General features: G+C 42.1%; 5 protein-coding genes across 5 annotated transcripts; 3 read left to right on the top strand and 2 right to left on the bottom strand.

The window, feature by feature from the left end:
* The first annotated feature begins 2,655 nt into the window (after positions 1–2,655).
* On the top strand, positions 2,656–8,076 carry LOC128709725 (protein tramtrack, beta isoform). Its single transcript, XM_053804734.1, has 3 exons — positions 2,656–2,793; positions 3,033–4,170; positions 6,710–8,076. The coding sequence occupies exons 1-3, from the start codon at positions 2,656–2,658 to the stop codon at positions 8,074–8,076; spliced, it is 2,643 nt and encodes an 880-aa protein (XP_053660709.1).
* An 11,014-nt stretch (positions 8,077–19,090) lies between these two features.
* LOC128719728 (S-adenosylmethionine mitochondrial carrier protein homolog) lies at positions 19,091–20,039 on the top strand. The gene is made up of 2 exons (XM_053813357.1): positions 19,091–19,159; positions 19,242–20,039. Exons 1-2 carry the CDS (start codon positions 19,091–19,093, stop codon positions 20,037–20,039), a joined length of 867 nt encoding a protein of 288 aa, XP_053669332.1.
* A 459-nt stretch (positions 20,040–20,498) lies between these two features.
* On the bottom strand, positions 20,499–20,966 carry LOC128709059 (uncharacterized). Its single transcript, XM_053804045.1, has 2 exons — positions 20,799–20,966; positions 20,499–20,726 (listed from the first exon to the last, which is right to left on the bottom strand). The coding sequence occupies exons 1-2, from the start codon at positions 20,964–20,966 to the stop codon at positions 20,499–20,501; spliced, it is 396 nt and encodes a 131-aa protein (XP_053660020.1).
* A 1,815-nt stretch (positions 20,967–22,781) lies between these two features.
* Positions 22,782–23,450, bottom strand: LOC128717938 (mitochondrial import inner membrane translocase subunit TIM14). Its single transcript, XM_053811614.1, has 3 exons — positions 23,445–23,450; positions 22,970–23,209; positions 22,782–22,895 (listed from the first exon to the last, which is right to left on the bottom strand). Exons 1-3 carry the CDS (start codon positions 23,448–23,450, stop codon positions 22,782–22,784), a joined length of 360 nt encoding a protein of 119 aa, XP_053667589.1.
* Positions 23,451–23,482: 32 nt separating this feature from the next.
* Positions 23,483–24,582, top strand: LOC128707675 (40S ribosomal protein S3a). Its single transcript, XM_053802632.1, has 3 exons — positions 23,483–23,832; positions 23,986–24,295; positions 24,424–24,582. The coding sequence occupies exons 1-3, from the start codon at positions 23,492–23,494 to the stop codon at positions 24,580–24,582; spliced, it is 810 nt and encodes a 269-aa protein (XP_053658607.1). The 5' UTR covers positions 23,483–23,491.
* Positions 24,583–27,267: the final 2,685 nt, after the last annotated feature.

Here is a 27,267-nt window from a genome sequence, read left to right on the forward strand (position 1 = left end):
TTCCTTTATAATACCTCCCAAACTTATCTATGAAACCAAAACTTTGTGCAATGATTCGCAAACATGAAATGGAGTATTTTGCCTGCTGGGAAGCAATGTTTTGTCACAGGATGGGGAAGCTCTGTACCTGTGCTCATGTATTACTCACTTCCCCGTTGGGTGTCGATCGGATGCGCTGGTGATCGTCGTTGGGGCAGTGGGACAGTCGCGTGTTCACGCGTTTGGAGCAGTAGTAATTTTGCGGTAGTTTTGTTGCTGCTTGTTCGTCGTCCGTGGTGTTACGGCATCATCGCTCTTTTGCTACGCATCAAATTAACTTGTGCGCGACTCGGTGTGTGAGAGAGAGAGAGAGTGCAAGCAAGCAGTACGAACCCGGGTGTAGATGTGTGTAAGACAGAACGTGCGATAAAGACAACAGGGGGAGTGAAATGAGGAAGCGAGCGCGGTAAAGATGTGACGATGCGGTAATAAATATGCAATCGGTTTGACAGCTTGACAGGTTTGTGAAGGTCATGATCATGGGCGTCGTCGTCGTGTTTTTGAATCGGCATGATGATGATGGTCCGCAAAAGGGACGCGATCATGCTTTTCTTCTACCCTGCACGTGTTTTATAAAATCCAAGTTTTTTTGGGGGTTTACTCTTTATGCGGATTTTCCCTCATCTGCAAGACGTTGTTTGAGGTGCAATTGTATGTGTGTGTGTGTGTGTTTTGATTGAAGCTGGCTTCCGTATTGTCTCCCAACTTTCCTGACTCCACTGGAGTAAAACCATAGATTATGTGTTGTGTGACTGCAAATGCTAACGTGTCCACAGTGTTACGACACTCTGCAATACATTTATGATAATAACCTCAACCCCTAACCTAGGTGTTAATAGCTGTAGTTTTACAATTTATAATAGGGCTCCATTTACTGAACGGAGAGAGGCAGCTTTATGAGCATTCCACAGTTCCACAATAAATTAGTCTCGGTCGTAGACAGAAAACCCAACGACAGTGCCGCTCCACAGCAAATTCCTCCGTCCTCTTCCTTTTGCCACACCTTAGCACACCGGGTCTTCTCTGCTCTTTTATCAAAGGGTCTCCACTTTGGCAGTATTCATTTTTGTCTGCGGGCACAGGCAACAAAAAAAACCATCCTAAGCCGATAAACAGCTTTGTGACCAGTTTAGTTGTTAAATGGTGCTGAAGGACATTACCCGGTTGCTGCCTGTCCCCCTCTCTATATACTGCCTGTTTTGCCCTCCCAGACTTTCCGTTTCCTCCCAATGGGGTTGATGTTAGTTAATGGGGATGACGATAGGAAGAAAAACCCAACCCTAGTGAAGTGTCGCTTTCGCGGATGCTAATGCGGTTTGGAGACTTTTTACTACCACTATTCCATAAAACTGTGATCTAGTGATTCGCGTAGCGTAGGAATCGATCCTTAGAGTCAAGCGCGGCTAACATTCGCTGAAGGTTAGTTGTTGGTTACGCTAGAATAACACGTAATCGATCGTAAAAAATCGTTAAATTTTGTTCGCATCACACAGTATCTCTGTAACTATCCTGTTCGGGAGCATAACCCCGGCAGTTTACAGCACAGCGAGAGCCTCCGGAGTGGGCTACGTAAAAGCTTCTTTTGCATTTGAATTTGTCGAAGGGCACTTTGTTAGAGCGTTGTTGTGTTAAGGAGGGCGGACCTGTGTTAGGAAGTGAAGCCCCCACAATGACGGTTAATGATGTTTTATCTGCCTGTCAGAGATGGGTGCGTTTTGTCACGTTGCTAGTCTTCTTTAGTGGTTCTTCCTTTTGTCGTGTATGAACGTTGTACTACGTCCGCCCAGCCATGGGGTTTCTGGGCGTGCGTCGTCTGCGTTTTATCTCGTTCGGGTTTGTCTGACGTCAACTATACTCCACAATCATCATTCCGAGCAAGCCATGTAGGTTTTAGTGTAGGATTGGAAATACTCCAACAAAAACTCCAATTATCAACTCACTCACAGTGTGTAAGTTATAACATTCCCGAGTTATTTATATCACTCTTGGGTGAGTTGTAATACTGATGGGTTATTTGAATAAGAGTGCGTTATAGCAAGTCTTGTGGAGATTCCAATGAACTCATTCGTTCAATCTCTCTGTATACACTTCACAAATTTAAAAGGAGAATTTAAATATATGAATATTTCTAATCATTAATTTTCTTGCACTTTACTTTTACTTGTACTTTTATATATATTTGTACAATTCTAAGCGTACTACTTGTTTTTTTCTTCTTAATTTTGTTAAGATACAACCTTTAATACAAAGTAATAATAATGTGTTGTTTGTTTCTGTGTTTCATTTACCCCAGCCACCAAACATTCAAGCGAACAGGAAAGACTGAATCACCCTAAGTTCAAGCTGCTGGTCTACAATACAGCGCAAAGCGATAATAGCTTTTATCTTGCCTGCTAAACGTCGAGGAAAGATAACGAAGGACAACGGGGACAACCCATCAACAACAGCAAGAGAGCAGCAACGATAAGAGAAAAGTTGTGTGTTCGCTTAACGGTGGGAATAATTTACCACAGTTCGGGCAAACGAGCATATAACAGAGAGTAAACAGGATTGCTCTAGTCGGCGCGGCACAGTATTAGGAAGATAGCCGGAAACCCCGAAATCGAAACAGTAAAAATGGCATCCCAAAGATTTTGCCTTCGGTGGAACAACCACCAGACCAACTTGCTCGCAGTGTTCGACCAGCTCTTGCACGATGAAACGTTCATCGATGTGACGCTGGCCGTTGAAGGTCAGCACCTGAAGGCACATAAGGTAAGGCAAATGCGTGAGGATCTGTTATGATAAACAAAAAAAACATAGAAGCGATATTTTCTGCGATACAGGGATTTTTGGTTTCATCTATGAGAATCGAAGTGAAAAAGTTTTACAAAAGTTTAAATTCAATTAGACTACAGGATACCAAAACCCCTGTAAAACCGAAAGCCCCTGCATCGTGCAAGCGAATACAACAACCTAAAACTCATATGTTTCCTTTTCCATTTTTCAACCAGATGGTGCTGTCCGCGTGCAGTCCTTACTTTCAGCAGCTGTTTGTCAGTCATCCTGAGAAGCACCCGATCGTGATCTTGCGTGACGTCCCGTTCAAAGACATGAAGTGTCTGCTAGACTTTATGTACCGTGGTGAGGTGTCCGTCGATCAGGATCGACTCGCTGCCTTTCTGCGTGTGGCTGAAAGCCTCCGGATAAAGGGTCTCACAGAGGTGAACGATGACAAACCAATTGCACCAACGGGCACCGGGACAACGACAACGACGTCGACGGTAGCATCGTCCGCTTCCGGCGCGGCACAGGGTGCTGGTGCCGTTGCTACCAACACAGTTCCGAGTGTGTCCGCACAGAAGAACAGCGACAGTATAACGCATGTGGACGATGACGATGAAGACCGTTGCTCTCCAGCATCCAACAGTATTTCGATTGCATCGAGTGTTGTGACCCCAGCTGGTCAGGTGCAGAGTACCGGTACCGGTCATCTGAAGCAACTTCCTCCCCTGCTCTCGTCCACCGGAATCGTCACACGTAGCCACAGCAACAGTTTGCTGCAGCAGGGTGGCAATAGCAACGCGTTGCTGCAAACCAACCCGCTGCTCGGTACGGCCCTCTCGCAACAGAAGCGCAAACGGGGCCGCCCACGAAAGCTATCGGGAAGCGATGCGGGTGAAGGTGAAACCGACGGTAGTAACTATATTGACGGTGGCGCCGGCGAAGAGTACGACAGCAGTTCGATGGATATCATGGACGTGAAGATTGCAAGCTCCGGTGCTTCTAACTCGGGCGATGACGATCAGCAGCTGCGTATTGTGAGCAGCCGTACCGAGGATTGCGACACCCCAATGCACGAAAAATCGGAACAAATGGATGAGGACGATGATGAGGAAATCGATGACGAGGCCGATGAGCTGGTTGAGGATGACGATTTGGAAACGGGCGACGAACCTCGCGGAACCACACCATCGCTGGACGAATCTATGGAAGTTACCACCGGCAACAATGCAACACACAATGCAAATTCGAATCGAACCGGCAGACAGCAGCATCAACGACAAGGTGGCAATAGTGGTACGCTGGCAAAATCATCGCGAGCATCGAAACGGAGCCGGATGGCAACTAGCGAGAACAGCAACATGTCCGGTGAGTACACACACTGCACAAGCGAATACTTACACGACTCTGTGTAATGCCTTGGCCAATTGCAAAACGCAAAACGCACAGAACAATACATCATCGTGTGCGCACACACATACACTGCATATTAGAATAATAATTCGCACAAACATACGCACACGCGATCAGCTTTTCGTGATCGTATCTTTCATCCGGATTCGGGATACAAAATGCGTGTTAGCGGGGGAGCTAATGTGCTAGCTTACTCTTTCACTATTCATTGCTTCTTTTATGTATAACAATCTATTGATTTGGCTTGGCGTAATATAAAAACACAAACCTTTTTCATTGTTGTTTGTGTGCTGTGTGTGGCTTTCGTCTGTAAATTTGTAGAAGCGATACATAGCATGAGCAGCAATTACATGAGTTTAATCGTAGCGGATAGTTGTCACATCCGTTAGTCTTCCTCTTGAGTAGCGTTGCAATTCTTTCTTTTGATGTCGAAAAGAATAGCCAAAATATTATTTCTTACACTAAATGAAAAAGAAAACGCAACTATCAGCTGGATACGAGTTATTATTATTATTATTGCCATGACATATTTAGCATTCCGGTGTTGAATTCATACATTATTTGTATTAGGTAATTTGAATTTGATTCCTTTTTTTTGGAAATGACTTTACCCTCTTGTATCTTTCTTAATAATATTCTTTGTAAGATGTACTAACAATGTATATACATATTCGCATTCAAACATATAGTTTTACCTATTAATAGGGTTACGGGAAGGATATTGTTATAAAAATGTCAACTGGTCGGCTAATGATAGCTAATTGCTAAAAGGGATGTTAGTAGTTAATGTTGCTATTGCTGCTTTCTTAGAATGTGGCTCATCTCGTTCATAACACGATCATCCCGAGTGTCATACTATAAAACAATTCAAAAGAACAGTTAACTCTAATTCTCTACAGAAGAAAATGGGTGCCGAATACATCGCTGCAATAGAGATGCATATTGCTATTGCTTCGCTATTCGATACATTGCTTTATATATATGTGCTCATTGTACACCATAGCGTGTTGGTGTGTGTTGTCCCTTCATTGAACAAAACCTGTCAATAATTTTACATGTCTATGTGGCGTTCGAAAATTTCAAATCCAAAACAAAATGGATGAACAAATAATATAACCTGTCTGTTCAATGCTTCGGGTTAGTGCTAGTGGTAGCTGCTCGCATAAATAAATCGGTTACACTATACATAACACAATAGGTTAAGCGAATAAAAAACACTATACAAATATGATAGATACATATACGTGCCGAAATCGCGGACAAGCACACATTTATGAAAAGGTGAGTTTCCGCCTTCCCATGCCGCTGACGCTTTATGATGGATCGAATGATTTAATGAAGAGAAGGCTCGTGATTTAGCAGATGAGAGTACCCGTAGGTGAGAGTAGGTTTACTACCACAACACGCTCGATGTTCGGTTATATATAAAATTTCCGTTAATTTGAATTCTATTCGAACGAGATGATCAGGTTTGAGAAGCGATAAATGTTTAATTAGCATGCCATATCATATCATATAAAGTAAAAAAAAAGTATAATTTGGCCACTGAGGAGGCCGTACTAGCAGAGAACGTGGACCTCATACATGGTAGTATAGTAGGACTTTAAAATTTCTCCTAGCTTACTTCTAATCGTTTAATGCGTGTGGTAACTCTTTGAATCTTTTGAACAAACACATTGAACGGTAACCCCATTGTATTTCACCTCATAAAACCACTCACTATCATTTGCTCTCGTTTGTTTCACATTCATTGTTGTGCAAATAATCAATAATCGTATGCTTTAAGTCGTTTATGCTTTTCTTTTCATCTATTTGGCTACCTCTTTTTTCTCTCTCTGTCGTAGATTTTAGTATTGCTTTATAGATTTATGGTATCAGGAAACTGTTTTGTTATTAAGGCTTTGCAATTGCAATCGTAAAGCACACCTTGTACACACATATATGTAAGAAAGCACGTGTTTTATTACTACATACCCGAGGGGAAAGGCAAACACGAAACCAACAAATCCTCCTCCTAAAATTAAATCATTGCCACGAAAGCTGAAGCGGTCTGGGAGATTGGATATGTTTAGTTTAATAATTTAATTTTGTATTAACAAACTCTTTCTCCCTCTATTTTTGTGTAAATGTAATGCCTTAACTATCTCACTAAAACTTCACACCACTTCCCTGAGCTTCTTTTATGTGTGGTGATTTGTTTCATGAAGAGTTGTGGAATAATGCAAAACCTTTCCCTAATTGCTAATGCTGCAGGCGGCCATGTGGGTGGGAAATATCATTGCATTGTTCTCTTTTCTCTCTCTTTTTTTCTCTTTCTCTTTCCATCTATCTCTCTATCCCTCTCTCACTCTTTCTCTTTCACTGATTCCGTGTGATATGTTTGTACACTCTTCCTGATCCACCAGCCCTTTTACATTTACCAGTTGTGTCCGTAGTCCTTGTCAGCTTTAGCTAACCTATTATCTTATGTATCTTTTTCGTCTTCTTTTTATAGATTCGAAAGATTCCTTTGTGGATGACGACAAGTGCAACAAGATGGATGAAACGGGCGGCGAAGAGGACGACGATATTGAGGACGATCAGTATGAGGAGCGGGAATTGAATTCAAGCCTAATGGAACCACAGCTGTTGTTGGATGAGTACGATGAACCGGTTGAGTTTAAATACGATCCACGCACGGATAGTGGAGCGGTGGACACGACCATAAGCAGTAACAGCTACCTACCGCCGTTGCAACCGAAACCAGGCCTAAAGTTGGTCGGCACTACCAGCGCAACTCGCATGCCACAGATCTCGGTTGTACCGACGAAGGCACTGCAACTGCCGAAACTGGCACCGTTGACGACATCCGGTGCGACCGGTTTTCTCGCTGGTTCCAACAACAAAACCACGGTGAAACTGCACAAACGGACCCGACTGCTGGCACCAAAGAAACCGAACGGCATGACCACCACGCAAACGATCCTCAACAATCTGAACAATAATCTGAACGAAAATTTGATCTCAACCACGAACGCCACCGGAGGCGGATCGTCACTGTGCCTGTCCGGCATCGGTTCCGAGGTGTACGATATGTTTTCGGGCAGTGTGCTCCGTTCGTCGAGCCCACGGTCCAACTCAAACTCACCCTCTGTGAAGGGAGGTGGCAGCAGTGGGAATGATAGTGGTTCGCGCACACATAAGTACGCCGTGATCGACGATACCGAGGGCAGTGTGCGTGATTTCTGTACCAAAGAGGGTGACCACGTGTACCGGTGCAAGGTGTGTGCCCGTGTGTACACGCACATTAGCAACTTCTGTCGGCATTATGTTACCTCACACAAGCGCAACGTAAAGGTGTATCCGTGCCCGTTCTGTCTGAAAGAGTTTACGCGCAAGGACAACATGACGGCGCACGTGAAGATTATCCACAAGCAGGAGTATGCTCAGCAGCAGACGACGGGAATTGGCCCTGGTGGGACGTCACCAGCTAGTGGCGGTGGAAGTAATTCCCGTGGTGAGGAATCATTCAGTGCAACGCTGCTCGGTAGCCGGAGCGAGTCAACGAACGGTGGTGGAAGCTCGGTGACAACGGCCTCGATCATCAATGCTGTTGGATTGCAGCCCAAGCCAGGGACGAACAGTAGTGGCGGCGGTATTCGCATCATGTATCCCTTTCCCGGGAGTGGTCAAGCCTCGCCGGCGGCTGCCACCACAACAGGAACAGCCGGCAGCGGCACGGTCGGGACGATTACCATTAAGAAAGAGTTTCAAGATAAAACTTCGTCCTCTTCTGGTGCCAACTCACCGACCGGTTCGGTCTCGTCCAGCTCCAGCGGACTCGCAGCTGCCCAACCGGCTACAGCGACAGTCAGCCAGTAGGAGGCACCGGAAGGTTTAAGTTAAGGTGGGAGTGCTAATCCGTTCATCTTCGGTAAGGAAACGACTGTTTTCGAAACGACCAACCACAGAATAGAGGCTAGTAGTAATTTCTTAGGGAAAGCCAATAGAACAGCGAACATACACAACCACACACATAACAGTTGGATACACTGTATCGCAAAACCCCGGCAAAACTCCGCAAAGCATAAGCGAACGGAACACAACACCCGAGTCGGTAGGCTACTAGCAATACGAATTGCTAGGAAAATCATTCCTTCAAAAGGGTATTTTGTAGTTTATTTAGATATCGTCTAAATTCTCTCTCTCAACAAAGCACGTAAAACATGTGACAATCCGCGAATGCTGAGTTTGTTAGGGTAGACGACGGACCTTTGTACTGTTTTTTTTTAAATAGTTGTTTTGTTTTACCTGTAAGTGTGAAATGGTTTAATGTTGTATGTTAAGTAACTATCCTTATCACAGACCGATGTGAAATGGGTTAAAGTAGTGGTGTGCTTCCGGTGCGTGGGTGGAAAATATTGGCAAACAAATTTACGTTATATATTACCTGTATTTAATCTTTACCAAAAGATTTGGTGACACCCTTTTGGAGAGGGCGCTACAAACGGCAACTTTGCTAGATTCTCCGATAGGTTTGTTTAGTTATCTGTATGTATACACACACACACACGTGTGTATTTAATTGTAATTATATTTAATTATTTGTAATATTTTCGTTTTGCAAACACATTTTCCAACCTGTGCATATATGTGTGACCCAATGAGTGTGTTGGATAAGAGGCAACTCCACAAAATTCCTTCCACCGGGGGCATATCTTGTGTGTTAACAGTAACAGAAAAAGAAAACAACAATTGCTTCACAAATGTCTTCCCCCCAAAACATAACAATCGAATGCAATCGAAAAACGGGCCGAATAGAACGGTGCTGCTGTTTGGATGTAATGATCATTCGATCGCACGTTAAGAATGTTGCGTACCATTTTCATCTTGCGAGAGTGATTTGCTCTGCCACAATCGGAAATGAAAACTACGAACTATTGGTTACTACTTTGTCTAGCGTGTCTTTGGGTGCGGATTCCCGCACACCAAGGCGGCTCCATTTAAGTAATTTTCATTGTCAAAAGATGAAAGGTTTAGCTAAGCTTTTTTTTCTCAATCACGAAGTATTGGAAGATGGACACTCGGAACGAACAAAAGAAGGAACGTAGGAAAGACGTGTGTTCCAAACGAATATTTGTGCATTATTATTATTATTTACTCGTCCGGATTGTTCATAGGATGGATCGGTTTGTTTTTCTTTATGTGTTATTTATTTTTAAAAAATCTTAACTTTTTTTGTTCGAAATTAATTATTAATATTGCCGCCTTCTGATAGCAAAGACACATATGCGACATAATAGGCAACGTTTAGTGGAATATTCGCAACTGTTAATCTCTGCGTTTTGTCTATTTGTCGTTGTAGAGTCGATGCTGGTGGGTGATCTTAGCGAAACAGTTTTTTTTTCGTTTTTTATGTCGGGTGTGTTACCATGTGACCGTTATAGAATTATTATTTTCATTTTTTTTTATTGTACAATCAATCTTTGTTACGTTGGTCTCAGCATGGCTTGTATTACGTGTTATATTATTTAAATGTAATGTACGAAACAAAGACAAAATGAATTAAATGAACCCACGCTCCGGTAGAATTATGTATGTATAAGAAGGGCATTAAAAACGCGTGCGAATCGTCAATGTAACGTAAGCTTTTCCGATAGTCCAAAATGCAAGATCAACATCCCAACGTACTGCTGTGATGATAGTTCCCTTTGCTCCTAGAGTTGGTTAGTGTTTTCAAATAATTAGTTCTCTTCGATGTCTATTTGGAAGGAGTAACAATCTCTCTACTCTCTCAACAAAAAAACCCATCGTACTTCCCGTATTTTTCAATACAACAAATAATGTTCAGCATTTTTACGTTTAGAACATTGGTTTTTGTAACTCGAAGTGATCGGTTCTATTCGTGAAAGACACAGATCAAAGTGTAAGGGTATCACTTACGAACTTATGTGGATTCAGATGATGGCGGATACGCACTATGAATATGCTGTAATCTCTGACATCACCTATGTCAACCACACGAATTGACGAGTTTCTTATATGTCCGATACTCCTACGAGGAGAATTGGTTCTTCGATTATATCTTCGTATTTTTCCGCCGGTTGAAGGGCCTTGATAACATGATAGATAGCTGCCATTCGAAGAATTAGAAAATTCATTCTTTTTAGGCGCGCGTATTTCCTGGATTCCAATCGATCTCTCACCTAGAGCTGTCTCTGAGTGGAAGTCGACGAAATATCGGTCAGGTAACTGACGTTTCCGTAAGGATCCGCGTATATCATTAAAACTGATTCGTGGAGCTGGAGCGTTCGTACGACTTGGGGAGACAGCGCCACGCGCCCAAGCGGGGGTGTTCGCACCAAACACACTCGAATTGAACATTGGATATCTATTCTATTCGATATAGGAAATTTTATTAAAGGAAATGTTAAGTTGAGACTAACCTCTGCTTAGGTCTGTACTGTTCGACGTCCAGGAAGGAAGAGAGCCTATCCTTGCCGTGTCCGTTTTATTAGTTCCCTTCTAGCGGTCTAATTCGATCGGTTTCGAATGGGCACGTTTACAGTTGGGAATCGGTGTGTAGGTCGTGATACCCTTACAAATGGGAGAAAACAACAACATAACAAACATGTAGAGCGCTCTCCTACAAAAAAACCTTCGTTAATCTTGCCGTGCAGGAATGGCTTAGAGTTTGTACGCAAGTACGCAAACTAAAAGATGGATAGCTTACGTTACAGGGGGCGGGGGCGTTACATATTTTTACGTGGACGAAGCTGCATAACTTTGATAGATATATGTATAAAATGAAAAAAAGGCTGAGATAGTAATTTTTAGAATGTATTTGTTGTAGCCACCACCAACACCCACCTCCACCAGGAAGAACCACCACATGTACCGCGCACGTTTATCATCGGTCACACACACACACACACACATACAAACACGTAAACAAATTACCGATAGTTAATGAACGGAAAAATAAAAAATTCCGTTGGGCAAAACGCACGAATATGCATAGAAACAGTTAACGTTAACATGTGTCACTGAAAAGAGAGAGACTAATATGTACGCTGTAATGAAAGTAGATATGTAGATAGAAGTGGGCAGGGTCAAATATTTAGCATAGTAATTAGTGTGAGTAGTATTTATATACAAGCAAACAGCAACACTTATCATTAAACTATCCTTAGCTGTTAAGAATTTAGCACCAGCATTGAACATATATGTACGGTTTCTGTTTGTAAAAAAATATATTTGTTCGGGACAAAGCCCCGGTAAACCAAACATAACGTTGGCCCCGGAACATGTGGGCGTGCGCAATTTGTGTATCTCGTGTGCGACGACGGAATCCAGACACAGACAGAAAAGGGAGAGAGAGAGAGAGCGAGCGAGGAAAACAACGTGTTTAAAGGGACGTGCGTGCATTTTACAATAATGGTTTAATTAATATAGTTATTGTTTTTAGCGGACGTATTTTTTCAAATGCAACACCACTAGGCAAAAGGTAGCTGATTTATGGGGGTTATGGTCGGTAATAGAGCAAAACACTGCATCAAATGTGCAACAACAAACCTACCGTGGCGACAACAACCATATGTATAATACATACGTCCTCCCATGTAGAGAGACCATGCGAGTAAAGAGTTTAAAAATACTAGCAAAAACAACACATTGCAATAAATGTTCTAGTTTGCGTGTACCGCGAGTGTACGTATGCTCCTGCACCATTGTTTTAACGAAAAAAAAAACATGATCGTACTGATCGCAAGCTAATCTCTAATTCATAAAGACACGTGCACTAATAGCGTTTTTTTTGTTCTTTGTTTCTCGAAACATCGCACACTCTGAAGAGAGGCAAAGTGCACGTAGAATGAATGGATGCAATAAAAGTAAAACACTTGTTTAAACTTATTTCCCCTTTTCCTTGCTGCACCGATGCAATTTCCAATCGCAAAAAATACACACACAAACCTAATAGTTAGTGCAATTTTAACGTATTAAGGGTACTATATTTAGCCTTGTGTATATGATGGCACACACTAAAAGAAAAGCTAGTAAAAGGGTGATGAAAGTACAGTGATAAACCATCACTCCCTTTTTCATCCGAGTTCGGTTGTACATAGAACTATGTTGGCGTAGTGGTGTGGAAGCGATAGTAAAGGATAGCTTCGTCGCTAAGAAAGGATGCTTAAAATTTGTACTCCAACAAAACGGAAGAAAAGATAAGCGAAAACAAAAGCATTTACAAACTAAATTTTAGTTAACCGTTTTTTTTCTCGATCGACATTTTACCCTGACGCGGGGGTATATCGTAGCGGAACGGCAATCAATATTGCCAAATAAGGGAAAAGGAAAAACATCATAAAAGGCATAAACGAACGATAAGAGAACATATTTGTGGGAAGGGAAGGGGGTAGGTTCGTGTTAGTTTTAATCCACAAACAAAGGAGAGCATAACAAAGAAAATCAATCACCAAATAAGATTAAAATAAAACAAACGCGCACACACAACATTATTAAAAGTATTTTAAAATTGTTTTCTGTTTTGCCTTTTCCTTTCTGCGAGGTAATTCTTTTAACCACAACGGTACACGGTTTTATATGTTTTGTTTTACACACCACCACACGCGAGCCCTGTTCTAGGTAGTGCTCATATTGTGTGAATCAACAGCAACAACGACAAAAAACCGAAAAGAATGGAATTTAATGAAATGTGTAATTTTTTGTTTTCGTTTTGTGGAAGGATGCGGAGATGAGCACGTTTGTGCAAACATGATACTAAGCTAAAATAAGTTTTTGTTTTAAATTTCCAATCTAATTTGTGACCCATGTTTTATCCCAAAACCGAGCACAATGGAAACACACACACACACTGAAAACTATATGCATATATTTAAACAATTACTGTTAGTTGGAAATAACGGACACGTAAACCACACATAATAAACATTGATATCAAATTGAACATCTTCGTTGGTTTTTTTTCTATCAGCTCCGATCTTTTGATGAGCCCCGATTCATCCAATTGTTAGCTATCCGAAACACACTATCGTGAGACATTCTGAGTTAATAGCACTAGATGGGTTGATTTTGTTAAAGATAAGAAATCTGTGTTGTTGTTTTCCTGTTCTGTTCAATGATGCTTATTTATAGAATCATCCAGTATCAGTCTTCTTGCCTAGTGTACTGTAAACTTAGTGTACTGTAACTCAGATACCTTTAAAACGTTTGGTTTTGTGATAAAATTGAGTATAAAAAATTATATCAAGCTAATTCAATGTTATTTCTTTCAGATTTCTTGCACACAGGTACGAAATATGGTACCCTGCAGACGGAACTATCGATATTCCCTATCAATCTGGAGAAGAAAAAACCACAACACTGTTCAGAGACTGTTACTGAGGAAGAACAAGATAGCGACGACGAAAAGGCTCTTGTAATAGCTGACCCTGCGCCGCCCGTGCAAGCAACATCAAACCGATCGATTTTGCGCGATTTCAAATTGCCACTGTTGGAAGAACTCCAACGAAAGGGAGCGCTGCAGGAACTCACAATAACCGAGCACCGTCGCTCATCGGATGCCCACGAGGTAGTAGTAAACCAGAATGGTAACGAGCTGAAAGCGGATAGCTCATCCACACCCATGTTCACGGAAGCGGACAACAAATCAGACGTACATTCAGGCCGTGCGAACGATAGCCCGTGTGATTTGAAAGATGAACTCGATTTGAAACATCGTACACCAAAGTCGGATCTAAAAGTGCCGAAGCGCCGTACGCGCAAATCCTTATCACCGAACGACCCGGCCGAAGCACTCACCGAGATGTCCGTCCGTGGGCTTGATCTGTTCCGTTACGCTACGATCAACGCGGGAATGTACCAGTGTATGGAGTGCAGCAAGGACGGGATCGAAAGCACATTCAAGAACAAGTACAGCTTCCAGCGGCACGCGTTCCTGTACCACGAAGGGAAACAGCGTAAGGTGTTTCCGTGTCCGGTGTGTAACAAAGAGTTTTCGAGGCCGGATAAAATGAAGAACCATTTGCGCATGTTGCATGAGTCGTACGAAACGAAGATGTTCGAGTATCGACGGCAACCCGAAGAACTATCGCAGTCGCAAGTGCATCCACAGCAACAACAGCACTACAATCATAACCCTCATGCCGAAAACTCAGTTCCCGTGCAAGAATTGGAGGACGAGCAACGACGCCGCCAACAGGAGCATGATGTAATGAAGATTCGAAGCGTTGTCCATGCCATAAACCTTCGCCAGCTGCAACACTTTCAACAGCAGCAGGAGCAGCAACAGCGGGACCTAGGCTTACGCCAGTCGCTTGAGGAGCAGCAGAACCACCAGCAGCCGATCATAGCCAAGCAAATGAATGTTCCGACTGTTCCGGCTCAGTTTATTGCTTTAAACGGTGTTGGAAGTCAATGAAATGGAAACGCTACATACATGAATGCCATTACTTTACAATTCATCAACCAAGCTTTAGTAAAAAAGAACACGAAAAGAATGCCATCGCATCACAAGTTTCGCTTTGACTCGCCGAGATCTTAATCGAGTTGTTTCTAAAGCAACAAAGATACATTTCAGAACACAAGCTGCTCAACAAAACAAAAACGTAACTAAACCATTGGATTGCAACAAACTAGGATAAGGCAAATATATTGTTCATATCTGTAAGCTTCACATATTAGCAAACGACGAACCTACAACGACGCGTTCGCCGGACGAGCAGTTGCTATACAATTAATTCAATCGTACAAAAGGAAATGATGCAACGATGCACAACTTCACAAAAATGTGCCATTTTCAGGAACTCATTCAAACTGCTGGAAGGTTAAAAAAGAAAGCAGCACAACACCACCTGGCTAGATTTAAGACACCGTGCGCATTGCAGCACTGCCTCAACGGAACATTTGGAGACTGAGCAAGAGAGATGCCCAATGATCAGATCATTAAACAGAAGGAGGAGATTTTACAGAAGAAGGAGAACATCCATACGTACTATTAAACATCGATGGATCTCTGTTACAGGATAAGGCGGTTAGGTTGGATTGGTCGCTTCAGTTCGTTTAACTACACGGTAAAACATTCACGATTACGTGCTTTGGGTGTTTAATTGAGTAGTTTACAGCTGTAACTATAAGATGCCAAAGTAAGTTTTGGTAGCTTTTCCTACACAGAATTGCATTTGGTTTGATTGGTTAGATTTCATTTATGCATTTGTTTTGTGATAGATCACATGTAAGAATTTCTACTACTATTACAATTTTCTATTACTCCAGAACTATTACTATACGATACTGCACGATGCTCACAGCAGCATGGCAGCAAAAGCTCTTGCACAATATAAGTCATTACATACCGATGCGCCCCAGTGGATTTTTAGTTATTAGGCAATGAAAAGGCATTTGATTAAAGAAATATGAATTGATATTTTAGAGATTAAAATTTTGTAGTATCGTACACCGCAAAAAAATGACTGTGTCTCTTTATGAAAGAGACAACGTAGAATAGACATTAGCTAAAGAGTGGTTAGCTAAACAAAGCTTAACACACTCCAGCGTCCAGTGAATGCCATGATATTTTTTGTACATCTCAATTTTGTCTTTACAAAGCATACAGCGGAATATTATATTTGCATGGATATTAAAAACAATCAAAGAATTAGCAAAAGCTAAATAAGATTAAAGTTAAGCTATTTTGTTTGGAAGTGTCTCTAGCGATAAGGTAATATAGTTTGAAAAGGATTTGCAAAATCAAGAACTGAACTCAATAAATCTGCAAAGTGAACATAAATGTATCGAAGTTTTGCTTTCTTTCTTCTGTGCAGGTGGAATTTTCTTTTGCATTACTGTCTTGAATGGTGTATACACTTTTCAAAATTAGAAATGGGTTTTATTGTTGTAGCACAAGTGTTATTGTCAAATTTATCTCACTCCCCGAAACAAAAGCGTATGCATATGGGTGGAGTGCAGCTAATAAATGCATTCTCTGCGCTGCAGATCGTTTAATGCATTTGCCTGTCCACTTTGCCAGCAGAAGCAACCGTTTACGAACATTTAAATTGGCTCATGGATCGACCGTTTTGTACTTCGGATCCCAAACGAGGGGAATTTCCCATCATTTGGCCCGTTCGCACACGATCACACACTTTACGGTGGAACCACTCATGTATTGATGGGCTTTAGAACCCTACTAGGAGCCAGGCACCAAAACGACAACCGACAGTGCTGCTGCTGGTAAGTTGATCGTTACACTCTGGATCCTTACACGGGACAGGATAAATAAATGTGTGAACAACCGAGGGCATACATTGCACGAAGCGTAGAGTTATCAATCGTTTGGGCCTTGGAGCGAAAGGAGTTTCGTGATGTGGTTGTGTGCAATGGGTAAAGTATGGCTGCTAACGAGCGTATAACAGGTACGCAATAGGGACGAGATTAGTACCTTGACTTTAAAGAGGGCCCTGTCGTCCAGATCAGGTGGTGGTGGTGGTGTTCAGTTTTTATTGCACCCCTTTAGCATGCTTGCTCGCACTGGTCCAACTGTTTTATCATACTATTAATCAAGGAGGAGACTTTCATCACCCTAAATTGAGTGATGAACGGCGTTGATGCTGCGATTGTTGTGCAGCATTTTTGAAGGTAAATTTAAAAAAAGTAGAACTAAAGCTCACGGGTAAGTAGAACATCCTGATGACAGTATCGCTCTAAGCTGAATGTGTAGCTTTATTCCACTGAACACAGACTGTGGATATTTGGAATGACTTCAATTCAAACACACGAACGTGTTAAATAGATAAAAGCGTAATTATCCTTGTGTCTGACGGGTTCTTCTGCAATCTACCCGTCAGACACAAAAGTGTACCCCGGTGTGCCCGTAGAGCTGGACGCATAATTCAAACAAACATCACCCGCTACCTACCACTCAACAGCAGCATCCAGCAAAAGTAGGTGTGTATGTAAACGAAGGGATCAAAATAGAACTCAAAAAAAAAAAAAAAATTGAAGGTAGTCTAGACAAGAATGCGCATGCATAACCCATGATCCGTATGTTGTCGCACACTAATGGGCTTTTTTTGCATCGTTCGCACCGAATGTCCCGGGTATTGTGTTTTGTCTTGTTTTACTCCTTCGTTTCCCTGCCAAACTTTGAATGGAGCAGCACCATCACGTGAAAATCTGAGACAGACAGATGGCATCCGATTTGCACTCCGTTGGTTCATGTTCGATCTTGTCCAGGTCGAGGGTATTTATTAATTGTGCCTGGTATCCACGGGTACATCCTGAGCAAGGCAGAAAGATGAAGTCAAAACAAAAAGATTTCAATGTACTTCTCGTGCGATATTTGTTTTGCCTAGGTTAGCAATATGTTTCGTCTCGCTTTCAGGTTGGGAGGAAATACCTGGCGACGTTGGTTTAAAACATCCTTGCGATCGGTGCAGCATCACTAGTCGCCGTTCAGCAGTCGTACCGAACAATCTTCAAGAACATCAGGAAGGCAGATTCACCGAAAGTTCTACAAAGCTGCCAGTCGTGCTGTATTAAAATGGCTGATCCGTGCAATTTCCAACGTACCTCTCCGCTCCGGACACCGATCCGTGGTGGCAAACTTGTACCAAAGAAGCAACACAAGCAAAAGCAGCTGACATCCGACGTTCCACCGTTGGCCAGGCACCTCTTACGATCACTCAACAACGATAGACGGAACTCCTCGGCATTGGTAGCACGGGTCACTATCGGACAAACGGTACGACGTGATTCCTGCCTGCTAGAACAATCCTGTCTGGATCAGTTCGACGACAGCTTTGCCATCGAGATGGACGGTGCACAGCCACTTACACCACGGAAATCCCCCCACCTGTTGCGCCGTGGCTCCTTGACTAGGTTGGGCAAAACTAATCGCCAACCGGTCAGTAAGGTGGCGGGTCTGTCTAGCATCATTACTGGTGGCTTTGCATCGTCGCGCAAAAAGTTTGTTGGCGTGCGTAAACGCGTGATGAGGCTTATACCACGACGCACCACATCGCCAGGGTACAGCAAATTGTGAACTGTGCATGAAAATCTCGCAGAAGAGGCTACCTTTGAAGCTGAGCTATATACAGCGTCTTCTAGAGGGAGAATTATTTATTTCGATAAGAACGAGTTTGATGTGGTGATGGTGATAGCAAAAGATAGAAATTACTAAACTGGTTAAAAAGACTTGAAATAAGGAAGCTTTAATGTGTAAATCAATGCAATAAATAGAGTGAAACATGTTCACATAGAATGTACGATAAAGGAAAAATAAAATCATAGCCAAGTAAGCAAATCGGCCAGCTTGTATTCTTTTGTGGATAAGTCGTGTTCATTGAAAAATATAACTAATCAACCTTGGAGTGGTCGTGTACTTTTTATTAAAATGTAATATCTTTCTTTTCGCAGCCGCAATCGTTTTAGAATGAATTTTCAATGTACCATCTAACATTGAATTGACGACTAGTGCAACGTGTTAAATTTACGCACCAACAAATTATCAAACCGTGCAATTCAAATTTCAAACTGTTTGCAATACCCATCGCTAGAGGGCGTTTTGTCTTCGTCGTGATTCATTCAAAGGGTGTTCATTGTTCATTTTTTGACATTTCTCACCAAATGTAAACAAACAGTACGGGCCCAGCATCCCAAACAGACGAAACGTGAGTTTTTCGGGAGATTTTGATTATGATTGAAGATTAGATTCTCTCTGGGCATGGATTAGCGAGCAATTTGAAAGAAACCAATTACCGGTGTGATTACTGACAATAATAACTTTTTTTTACAGTAATCATTTTAGCAGACGTGTTAAGCGCTGGTGGCATAGTCAGGGAGAGCATTTATCCCGGAAGTGAAATAGTGCGATGTCATGGAGTTGGAAGAAGCGACAATCTCTGCACCGTTGGGTGTTAAAAACATTTACTGGTCATCGTTGATAGTAATGTTCTTTCCATCACAATTTTACATACCAATATTGAACGCAAAAGTTCACAAGCACTTTGGTTCTTTATTCCCAACAGGCGGGTGGAGTGGCCGGACTAGTGGTGGATGTTGTACTATTTCCTATCGACACAATTAAAACGCGCTTACAGAGTGAGCGTGGTTTCGTCGCTTCCGGTGGGTTTCGTGGTGTTTACAAAGGACTTGCTCCGACCGCGGCAGGCAGTGCCCCAACGTCGGCACTGTTCTTTTGCACGTACGAAACTATGAAATCGCACTTACGGCAGTACGCTGCACACGACCAGCTTCCGTACGTGCATATGATGTCTGCTGCCGTCGCCGAAGTTGTGGCCTGTCTCATCCGTGTACCAATCGAAATTGTGAAACAACGCCGGCAAGCTCTGCTTAACAAAGGAAATGCATCGGCGCTGCAAATAGTGTACAGTGCGCTCAAGAACGAAGGTATCCGGAAAGGTTTGTACCGTGGTTTCGGTACAACGGTGATGCGCGATGTGCCTTTTTCGCTGATTCAGTTCCCGCTGTGGGAGTACTTCAAGCTGCACTGGACTGATGCAACTGGCACTGCGCTTACGCCCCTATCCGTAGCAATTTGCGGAGCAATATCCGGTGGAATTGCGGCTGGTCTGACAACACCACTGGATGTGGCAAAAACGCGCATCATGCTAGCGGAACAAGCCGAAAGTAGCCGGATGGGTGGCATGGGTCGAATACTGCGCAACATATACAGAGAACGGGGGATTAGAGGCGTGTTTGCCGGGTTTGTTCCTCGTGTAACGTGGATAACACTGGGCGGTGCCATATTTTTCGGAATGTACGACCTAACGTTACGCTTCTTGAACGCGAATGAAGATAGGTGAAATCCTTTACAGGTACGGATCAACCAAAGAGGGTACGGATGAACCAAAGAATACTGCACAGCAACACTTAGTTAATTCAATAATGGATTGTTAGTTGGAATCGAACACCGTACATGAACAAATGCATCATAAGGTTATGGGACAACAAACTGACTCCTTCCCCAGTGCCAAACTGCGTACAAAATATTTCCCTTTCCTTGCTATATCACAAACGACATCCGGTGGATGCAACGTTTCGAATGTTGACCACCCTGTGCAGGACTATGTAGCATAATCGAATGATTTCCTAATCGTTCCAGTGAGCCAGTGACCGAGGGTCGAAGACGGACCAACGCATTTTCTTTGGTGTTACAGTACAATGTTTTCTTTACTGCTTAGAGTATCACAAAACCTTCACTAGTATCTATTCTAACACTACTCAACTTGGAGAATAGCAAAGTGGGACACTGCTTAATTGTATTAAGCAAACAACTCGCGACTACCTGCGGATCGTGCTGTAGCGAACGGATTCACACCGGAAGTATCTTCAAATGGAGCTTCGTCCAGACGAAGTTTCCCGCCTTTGAGTAGGTGATCCGTTTCGCGTTCTTCTCGCTCATCGTCCAGATCGGACGAATCGAAACTAAAGCTAGGAACGTAGCTGTACTTGGACCGTATCTTATGGCGACGTCTTGCCATTAAGTAAACCTACAGATATAAAAAGATCAAAAGAATGCTAATTACTATTTGTACCCATCCATCGTACACGATAGTACTTACCACCACGGATAGTAACATGACGGTCACCAGAACGGCCAACGGAATGAACAGGAAGTACAAATTATCCGAACGGTCGTGATATCGTTTTGCAATATTGATACCTTCCGTAACTGGCACGGATGATTCTAGTGTGACAGTGGGAGCCGATTGATTAGCGGTGGAGTCCATGTTTTTTTTTTTCTTGGTTTCTTTACTACGCTAGGAACAATCACAGTTAACTACGATCAATGTTGCATATCGCCCGCCCGAAGATATCGTGCCTGCTTGATCTATGCGCACCCCACGTTGAACTGTGCGAATTCTCTAAACAAAGTGAGCTGTGTTTGTTTTGTGCTCTGTTGCCTTCTAATTCAATTAAGTGCGCGGTAAGGGCTCGCGTGGTGTTGTTGCAGCAGTTGCCGCGCTACCTGTGCTGGAGAAGAAGGGTGTGTGCTTTATGCACGGTAACGGGTTGTTTTTCTTTTTCAATCGTTTGCTTAATTGCATCTTATCGTAATGCAATGGAAAAGTGACATTTCTCTCCCGTCGTATGCGGTCTTGTGATAAGGCAGTGACATTTGGCCAATGCGCGTTGAATCCCGGACACAGCGATTTGCCTTTCATTTCCCTTTCTGTTTGTTTTGTCGAGTGCGATAAAATAAACAAAAATCTGTTGCAGTTTATTTTGCGTGCAGAACGTGGTTGGTGCTGGAATTTCTTATCTTTGCTTTTTTCCACTCACTTTTTCGGTTTGCAGTTTCGGATTACACCACAGGATTACAGGCGGAAAGGAAAAAGCATTCAATTTTGAGTGTAAATATAATCCGCCGCTATATTCACAATATACTGTACATAGAATCATTTTGTGCGTATGATTAGGCGGCGATTATCTGTTTTAAATATATTGCAACGTAAGTAGAACCTTCCACGCGGAGTTACACCATGGGGTTTATCCCGCCAAAAGTAAAAAACACACATACATATACGAAAGGCATTTTCCTGCCACAAATCGTCATCGTCTCACTAGAGTTCTTCGTATCGTGGACGAGTTTTTAGAAATACGTACACCACTATGCACAGAAAAATCACTACTACCGTGGGTAATACTATTGTCTTCATCTGTTGCTGGATTTTCAAATTTTCCTCCTTCCGCTCCTGGCGCTGTTTGCGCGTTTCTTTTGTTTGTCCTCCGCGTAATTTTCGCATTTTGTCCCTTTTTGGCTGTTTGTGCGGATTCGCCTAACCAAGCACCAGTGGAATGTCCGTCTAAAATTACACAATCAATAGAAAAATGATGTTCACAATCAAGATTGATAAGGAGAGGAGACAATTGATATTGGTCACCGTAGAAGCTAAGGCATGCTTCTAGAAAGCAACCAAGAGTGCCACGCTGGAATCTTTTGAATGCCGGCGGCGTTCGATTGCATCAATGCCAGCTACAGGTGTGTGTAGTACACAAAAAGAAAGAAAGCTACTCACCGAAACGAGAAAATAAATAAACTTTAGCAAGCGATTGGAAGAACAGTAAATGTATCACAGCTGTCGTTTTCGGCAGTTCTTTGCAATTATGATTGGGATAGACGGGTTCCTTCTAGACTAGCGGTTCTTGCTTGTGATGTGTTGTACTTCATCAGTCAATTGAATGAAAACAAAAGCAGGGAAGCTGTCAGTCTCTTTTAGTACAACAAAGATTTAGCACAGATGTTGTTCTAAACTATTTGATGATGAAATTGATTGTAATTTTTTGCTTCGTTGCAAGAAATCCGCTTTTCTTGATATCACTTGAAGGTTATAATAAAGTTCGGGAAACATTTGGCAATATCTGCGGCTTTTAACAACGGAATTGACAATCAGACAATCAGAATATCTTTCAAGATCAAAAAGTACTCGTTTAGAATAGATAAATAATATTATTGCTCTTGTTTAAATATTACTACCCTTGTTATTTTATCGTAAAGCCTATCGTTCCTTTGTACACTTTCAACCACAGCTCAAAGCGATGTTTTACTTCGTATTATCGAGGAAATCCTTTGCCTCATTGATCTTTGCAGCCAAATACGGTGAACCACCGCGATCAGGATGATTAAGCAACATAATTTTCTTATGAGCATCCTTTACCTAGAACAACATAGAAGAACCGATTCGATTACCCTCTTGTTCACGCCTTGAAACCAACCTATTCGTTTATCTACCTTTCCCTTCGATGCTGATGGGCTTACGCCGAGAATGAGGGAAGCTTCACGTTTGTTCATTTTCTGTTCGAATCCTCCCCGATAATATTTTGAATTGGCCATCATTTCTGCATCGAATTTGGGAAGGTTTTTCAGTGCTTCTTGCATTTTCGTCGCAGCATTCGGCATTTGGCGCATGAGAGCTCTTCCACCGTATCCCACCACAGCAAGCCCCAAACCGGCGAGAATAATCGAAGAAGTCTGTAGCAAAATACGGATACCGTTAATTTATAACCCACTCCGCGAAAAATTGCTCTACTTTACCATTTATTTAGCTGGTTTCACAAACCGTTCCGGATTACGTGCTTTCCTGCAGAAAATAAACAATCAATTCTCAATGTGGTGAAAGTGACAGCATTTAGCCTGTCAAAGCAATGGGTGCCGCAAATTGACAGTATTTCAAGTTTCAGTTCAGTGGCTGGCGGCTGTCACGAGCTGTCATCGAACAGCAACTTCCGTTCTTTTTGATCGTGAAGTGTAACCATGGCGGTCGGCAAAAATAAGGGTGTCTCTAAAGGAGGCAAGAAAGGTTCGAAAAAGAAGGTCGTGGATCCGTTCACGCGCAAGGACTGGTACGATGTGAAAGCCCCGAACATGTTCAAGAACCGCCAGGTCGGTAAAACTCTGGTAAACCGTACCCAGGGCACGCGCATCGCTTCCGACGGTCTGAAGGGCCGCGTGTTTGAGGTGTCGTTGGCCGACCTGCAGAACGAACCTGATGCGGAGAGATCTTTCCGCAAGTTCAAGCTGGTTGCCGAAAGCGTGAATGGCCGTGATGTTCTTACCAATTTCCACGGTATGGACCTGACGACCGACAAGCTGCGGTAAGTGCTGGAATTATGTGCGTGCGTGTGTGTGTGTTTGTGGAGTCGCGGTTGTGCCGCGTCATATAGACAACAAATGCGGCTTTCACCGAGCCGCGGAAGCGCATGTGTCTCGTTTATTACTAATGCTATTTTCCTTCTTTGCCTTCATAGATCCATGGTCAAGAAATGGCAAACCCTGATCGAGTGCTCGGTTGATGTGAAGACCACCGATGGCTTCGTGCTGCGTGTGTTCTGCATCGGATTCACCATCAAGGACTCGATGTCGCAGCGCAAGACCTGCTACGCCCAACACTCGCAGATCAAGAACATCCGCGCCAAGATGACGGCCATCATCAAGCGCGAGATCACTAGCACGGATCTGAAGGGCGTCGTGGAAAAACTGCTGCCCGATTCGATTGCCAAGGATATCGAGAAGGCATGCCAGGTTGTGTACCCCCTGCACGATGTCTACATCCGTAAGGTAAGCATTGTTTTGTGCCGCAGGTTCGGTTGTGCAAGTGGCAGGACTGCTTGTAGCTGAAGCTTTTCCTGCAAGTGCGTGCTTTACCGTTCGTGTTACGAATTCCTCGCTTCCCGGTGTTGTTGTAGGTGAAGGTACTGAAGAAGCCACGGTTCGATCTGTCCAGTCTGATGGAACTGCACGGCGATGGTGGTGGTAAGGCTGCTGAAGTGTCGACCGGTGCGGCTTCCGGTGTCGTCGTTGACCGCCCAGAAGGTTACGAGCCACCAGTGCAGACGTCCGTTTAAGTATCCGCGCACGGGCGGTAGTTTAGGTGGATGGATCGAGAAAGATGTCAGCTCACCATTCATCTGCTGGTTGTATGGTGTGGTTTGGCTTATACAAAAGTATAATTTCCAACAAGAAAAGGGGTGGCCGGCGTTTGGACAGGAAGCAACGTGGAGACACACATTAAGAGAGGAAACAAAATACAACATTCGAGAGCGTTGTGTAAACAGGAGATTTGTTTCTTTATTGGTAGCTTGAGTTAATTTAATAGTTGGAAAGAAAACAGTTATCGGTTTCGTTTTAGGATTTCCGGATATTGTGTGGCCCTCGGCATAATGGTACGTATCGTTCAATGAAAATCTACAAATGGATGTAACTTAATTGTTCTCTTTTTTGATACAGATATCTACATTTGGACTTTATCACGGGTCACTAGAGGAAAATGAAGACTCGTTTATTTATCTACCATTGACAGGTGAGTTCAACACTGATTTGGTTTTGTATTGGCTCCTGTAGGACAGTTGCTTACTAATGATGAAGCGAATCATAAATGTTATTTCTCGTCTCTGAATTTATGTAATTATGAACGAAACAAATGAATTAGTCTGAAGATTTTTAATCAATCAATCACAAATTATTTCTTTGCGATGAAAATTATGGTTGTCTAATATATTTTTTGTTTGCTTTGCAGATTCTTCAAAACTACGGTCCTAAGTGTAGACAGATGTTCAGCTGTTCAATTTTCTACTTAACATAAAAAGGTAAACATGCTCTCCATACATAGACTACCTATATGCGTAGATAGTTGAATATGATGATAGACTTTTCTAGCTCACTTTGAACGAAACATGAAACGTCTAGTTCCTAACTGCGCGTCTACGCGTTAAAAAGTAATTTAAAATCCTTTCCATAACATAAGCCACATTTTGAGAAAGATTGTATAAATACTAATTAGATTTTATTTATATTTCAGATGAATTGACCCAAAACGGAACAGCGAAAAAGAACATCATCAAAAGGTGTGTACTGTAATGTGATAATGCATAAACAATCACTGTATCATTCTGCATTTATGATGATCTCACCCAGCTCTCTTGACACAAATGTGAAGAAAACTGGTTCTATAATTTCCTACGCAATTTCAATTATCTTACTGACATGGCCCTTGAGAAGTAACCCAGAAGTTTGTCAACACATCAAGGGTTTTTTTTTATTAATTTTTCATTCTTGTCTCTTGTTTCTCATAGGTTTTCTGAGGGGATAAATATAAAACGGTACACAAAGAACTGCATAAAAAGATCTACTCCATTGAAAAACATATTCAATGACATTTTTATGATGATATTTTGTGGTCTTCGGCATGAATGGTACGTATCGTTCAATGAAAACCTACGAATGAATGTAACATAATTGTTCTCTTTTTTGATACAGATATCTACATTTGGACTTTATCACGGGTCACTAGAGGAGATGAAGACTCGTTTATTTATCTACCATTGACAGGTGAGTTCAACACTGATTTCATTTGGTTTTGTGTTGGCTCCTGTAGGACAGTTGCTTACTAATGATGAAGCGAATCATAAATGTTATTTCTCGTCTCTGAATACATGTAATTATGAACGAAACAAATGAATTGATCTGAAGATTTTTAATCAATCAATCACAAATTATTTCATTGCGATGAAAATTATGGTTGTCTAATATATTTTTTTGTTTGCTTTGCAGATTCTTCAAAACTACGGTCCTAAGTGTAGACAGATGTTCAGCTGTTCAATTTTCTACTTAACATGAATAGGTAAACATGCACTATATATGTACAAAAGAACTCTCCATACATAGACTACCTACATGCGTAGATAGTTTAATCTGATGATATATTTTTCTACGTCACTTTGAACGAAACATGAAACGACTAGTTCCTAACTACGCGTCTACGCGTTAAAAAGTAATTTAAAATCCTTTTCATAACATAAGCCACATTTTGAGAAAGATTGTATAAATACTAATTAGATTTTATTTATATTTCAGATGAATTGACCCAAAACGGAACAGCGAAAAAGAACATCATCAAAAGGTGTGTACTGTAATGTGATAATGCATAAACAATCACTGTATCATTCTGCATTTATGATGATCTCACCCAGCTCTCTTGACACAAATGTGAAGAAAACTGGTTCCATAATTTCCTACGCAATTTAAATTATTTTACTGAAACTAAAGTTAATAAATACTTATCCGAAAGTTATTTTAGAAAATGTCTATTAATCTCCAATGATGTCTCTCGTTTCACCATAGGTGTACCGCGTGGATTATTGCAAAAACACAACACGACAAATAACAACCAAGGTAAGAATAAACTCCATTTCATACTACGAACTATAAAAACCCTTTTTATGATGATCTCACCCAGCTCATTCCGATACACACGTGAAGTTAACTGGTTCCATAATTTCCTACGCAATGTAAATGATCTTACTGACATGGTACTTAAGAAGTAACCTAGAAGTTTGTCAACACATCAAGGATTTTTATTAATTTTTCATTCTTGTCTCTTGTTTTTCATAGGTTTTCTGAGGAGATAACTAAAACGGTACACAAAGAACTGCATAAAAGGTAAGGATCTACTCCATTGAAAAAAATATTCAATGACATTTTTATGATGATCTCACCCAGCTCTCTTGACACAAATGTGAAGAAAACTGGTT

Source organism: Anopheles marshallii, chromosome 2 (assembly GCF_943734725.1).
Source record: "Anopheles marshallii chromosome 2, idAnoMarsDA_429_01, whole genome shotgun sequence".
Taxonomy (NCBI): domain Eukaryota; kingdom Metazoa; phylum Arthropoda; class Insecta; order Diptera; family Culicidae; genus Anopheles; species Anopheles marshallii.

Bases quoted from the DNA above. Each gene is read 5' to 3' on its own strand.
- LOC128709725 (XM_053804734.1), top strand. From the start codon at position 2,656: ATGGCATCCCAAAGATTTTGCCTTCGGTGGAACAACCACCAGACCAAC. The intron at 2,794-3,032 runs GTAAGGCAAATG...TTTTTCAACCAG, and splicing joins AGCACCTGAAGGCACATAAG to ATGGTGCTGTCCGCGTGCAG. The intron at 4,171-6,709 runs GTGAGTACACAC...TTCTTTTTATAG, and splicing joins CGAGAACAGCAACATGTCCG to ATTCGAAAGATTCCTTTGTG.
- LOC128719728 (XM_053813357.1), top strand. From the start codon at position 19,091: ATGGAGTTGGAAGAAGCGACAATCTCTGCACCGTTGGGTGTTAAAAAC. The intron at 19,160-19,241 runs GTAATGTTCTTT...TATTCCCAACAG, and splicing joins TTTACTGGTCATCGTTGATA to GCGGGTGGAGTGGCCGGACT.
- LOC128709059 (XM_053804045.1), bottom strand. From the start codon at position 20,966: ATGGACTCCACCGCTAATCAATCGGCTCCCACTGTCACACTAGAATCA. The intron at 20,727-20,798 runs GTAAGTACTATC...TTATATCTGTAG, and splicing joins TCATGTTACTATCCGTGGTG to GTTTACTTAATGGCAAGACG.
- LOC128717938 (XM_053811614.1), bottom strand. The intron at 22,896-22,969 runs GTAGATAAACGA...ATGTTGTTCTAG, and splicing joins CATCAGCATCGAAGGGAAAG to GTAAAGGATGCTCATAAGAA.
- LOC128707675 (XM_053802632.1), top strand. From the start codon at position 23,492: ATGGCGGTCGGCAAAAATAAGGGTGTCTCTAAAGGAGGCAAGAAAGGT. The intron at 23,833-23,985 runs GTAAGTGCTGGA...TTGCCTTCATAG, and splicing joins CTGACGACCGACAAGCTGCG to ATCCATGGTCAAGAAATGGC. The intron at 24,296-24,423 runs GTAAGCATTGTT...GTGTTGTTGTAG, and splicing joins ACGATGTCTACATCCGTAAG to GTGAAGGTACTGAAGAAGCC.